Here is a 2145-nt window from a genome sequence, read left to right on the forward strand (position 1 = left end):
CCCTGCAGAGATCGGAGGACCAGGTAACCATAGTCCTCATCTGGCTGGAAAAAGTGATATCTGGATGAATTTTTGGCAGCAACGGAGCAATCCCAGAAGTGGAACGTCGTGGATATAGACCGTATGTGTATATGTACAGTAGCTTGAATGAGTTTAAACACCCATACTAAAGTTGACTAGAGGCAGGCACATTATATTTTTAAAGGCCAGTTATTTCATGGTTCCAGGATACTATGCATCCTGATAAAGTTCCCTTGGCCTTTGGAATTAAAATAACCTGTTTATGGAGAAGGAGAACCAAGAAATTGGAATTAAAATAACCCCCCATCATCACATACCCTTCACTATAACTTGCCATTAGGCTAACTGAAATAACACCATGCCAATATTATTCACTATAAATGATTCTGATGAATTAATGTTTAAAAATGTTTAAATGTCTTATTTTTTTTATTTATCTGCCATTATAAATGCAGATAAATCGGCCTCACGATATATTGGTCGGGCTCTATACAAAATGTATTGACTTACTCCTGCACAATTAATCGTTATAAATTTGCGATAGTGATACACCCATTTGCGACATAATTTTTAAACAACTTTTTTGTAAATGACTGATTCCCATTTAAACATTACGAGCCGACTGCATCACAAACGCTACTTTCTTCCGTGAGTTTTAAACATAGACTGTCTAAAATAGGTTTTAATGCTCTCCCTTCTCTTCATTAAAGCCTATATGTTTACAGGCTTGTGCTGATGTGCAATGTGCTATATGTGCCAAAACACATCTATGTTTGGTAATTTGTTTGTCATGTTTCATGTTTGCAATAAACATTACACTTAGTAAGAAAAAAAAAATCGTGGCAGAGAATTGTGATGTTAATTATAAGCCACCAAAATAAATCGTGATTCATATTTTCCCCCGAATCGTGCAGGCCTACTTCAGTTCATATGCAGCCCTGTTCTTTCACCTGGCAGTGAAGGTCTGCAGCTGGTTGTAGGCGAGGTGCAGCACCCTGAGGTGGCCGTGTCCCGTCAGCAGAGGGACACACTTGTCCGTCAAGCTGTTATTGGTGGCATAGAGCTCCTCCAGGCTGCTGAAGCTGTCGTCTGTCAGACTGGCTGCAGGGAGGTTCTCCAGCTTATTGGCCGACACGTTGAGGTATCTCAAGCTGCGATGAAATCCCAGCAGAGAATTTAAACTTAAGACTTCAACAAATTACTTTACAAAAATAAAACTGACAGAAGGGAAAGGAAGAAACAGGAATAGAATAGATGTGAGGAAGGATTTGACACAGGTGTGAAGGACAAAAATACACACGGAAAGAATGAATAGTGAAAGAAAAAATAAATGTTCACCTCTGTGCTTTGATGAACAGGTTGTGTGGGAGCTCGGTCAAATGGTTGTGTTGGAGGTCCAGGACCTCCAGCTGGGATCTCTCCAGCCTCTCAGCCAGCCGACACACTTGGTTCCAGCCTGCCAGCAGTTTCCTCGGGCTTCCACTGGACAGCAGTCTGCGCAACACAAACAACACAGCCAGCTCAGTCTCTCTCTCTCTCTCTCTCTCTGCATAGTGTAAACCGGTCAGTGTGAGCTCTGTTACCCCGAATGAGGACACAAAGCAGCATTTTGTGCACCCCTTTGTTATAATGACCCAATTCCCTACTGAGGTACAATAAGTTAAATCAACTCTGGAGTCACGGCTGGCTAGAAGGAGAGGACTAAGAAATAGATAAATGCTTGAACTTGACTTCATTAAATTTGTGCTTCTTGGAGCCTGTAGTTGGACCACTATCATCATGGATGTTTGCCCCCCACCCCAATAAAAAAAAACAATGCTAAAATCTTCTGTGAAGGCAACAGTACAAGTTTGCAGTTACTGCCAAAGGCTGCGACAGGATGAAAATAGAACTGGTGTAGGCGTGTTGCTACAGGTAGCAATGAGACCTTTTGGAATAATAGGTTTATTCAAAGAGTTTAAAGACCAGCAATATTACTATACAGTGTATCTGTATGAACTGTGTCAGCAGTGTACTATAAATAGCAGTCCTGTCTTTTTTTTAATTATTATTATTATTTCTATGGGCATTTCTACCTTTTATCACCGGGACAGCATGAAAGGGGAGAGAGAGAGAGAGAGAGAG

General features: G+C 41.1%; 1 protein-coding gene across 1 annotated transcript in view; it reads right to left on the reverse strand.

Moving 5' to 3' along the window:
* The window catches only part of LOC116695234 (PH domain leucine-rich repeat protein phosphatase 1), a 29143-nt gene that overhangs the window by 6479 nt on the left and 20519 nt on the right, over positions 1-2145 (reverse strand). The window contains exons 10-11 of the mRNA XM_032525365.1: positions 1360-1515; positions 972-1172 (exon numbers count right to left, since the gene is read on the reverse strand). Of these exons, the coding sequence (XP_032381256.1) occupies positions 972-1172; positions 1360-1515 (357 nt within the window). The remainder of the gene's footprint in view (positions 1-971; positions 1173-1359; positions 1516-2145) is intronic.

The sequence above is a fragment of the Etheostoma spectabile genome, chromosome 9 (genome assembly GCF_008692095.1).
Source record: "Etheostoma spectabile isolate EspeVRDwgs_2016 chromosome 9, UIUC_Espe_1.0, whole genome shotgun sequence".
Classification (NCBI taxonomy): Eukaryota; Metazoa; Chordata; class Actinopteri; order Perciformes; family Percidae; genus Etheostoma; species Etheostoma spectabile.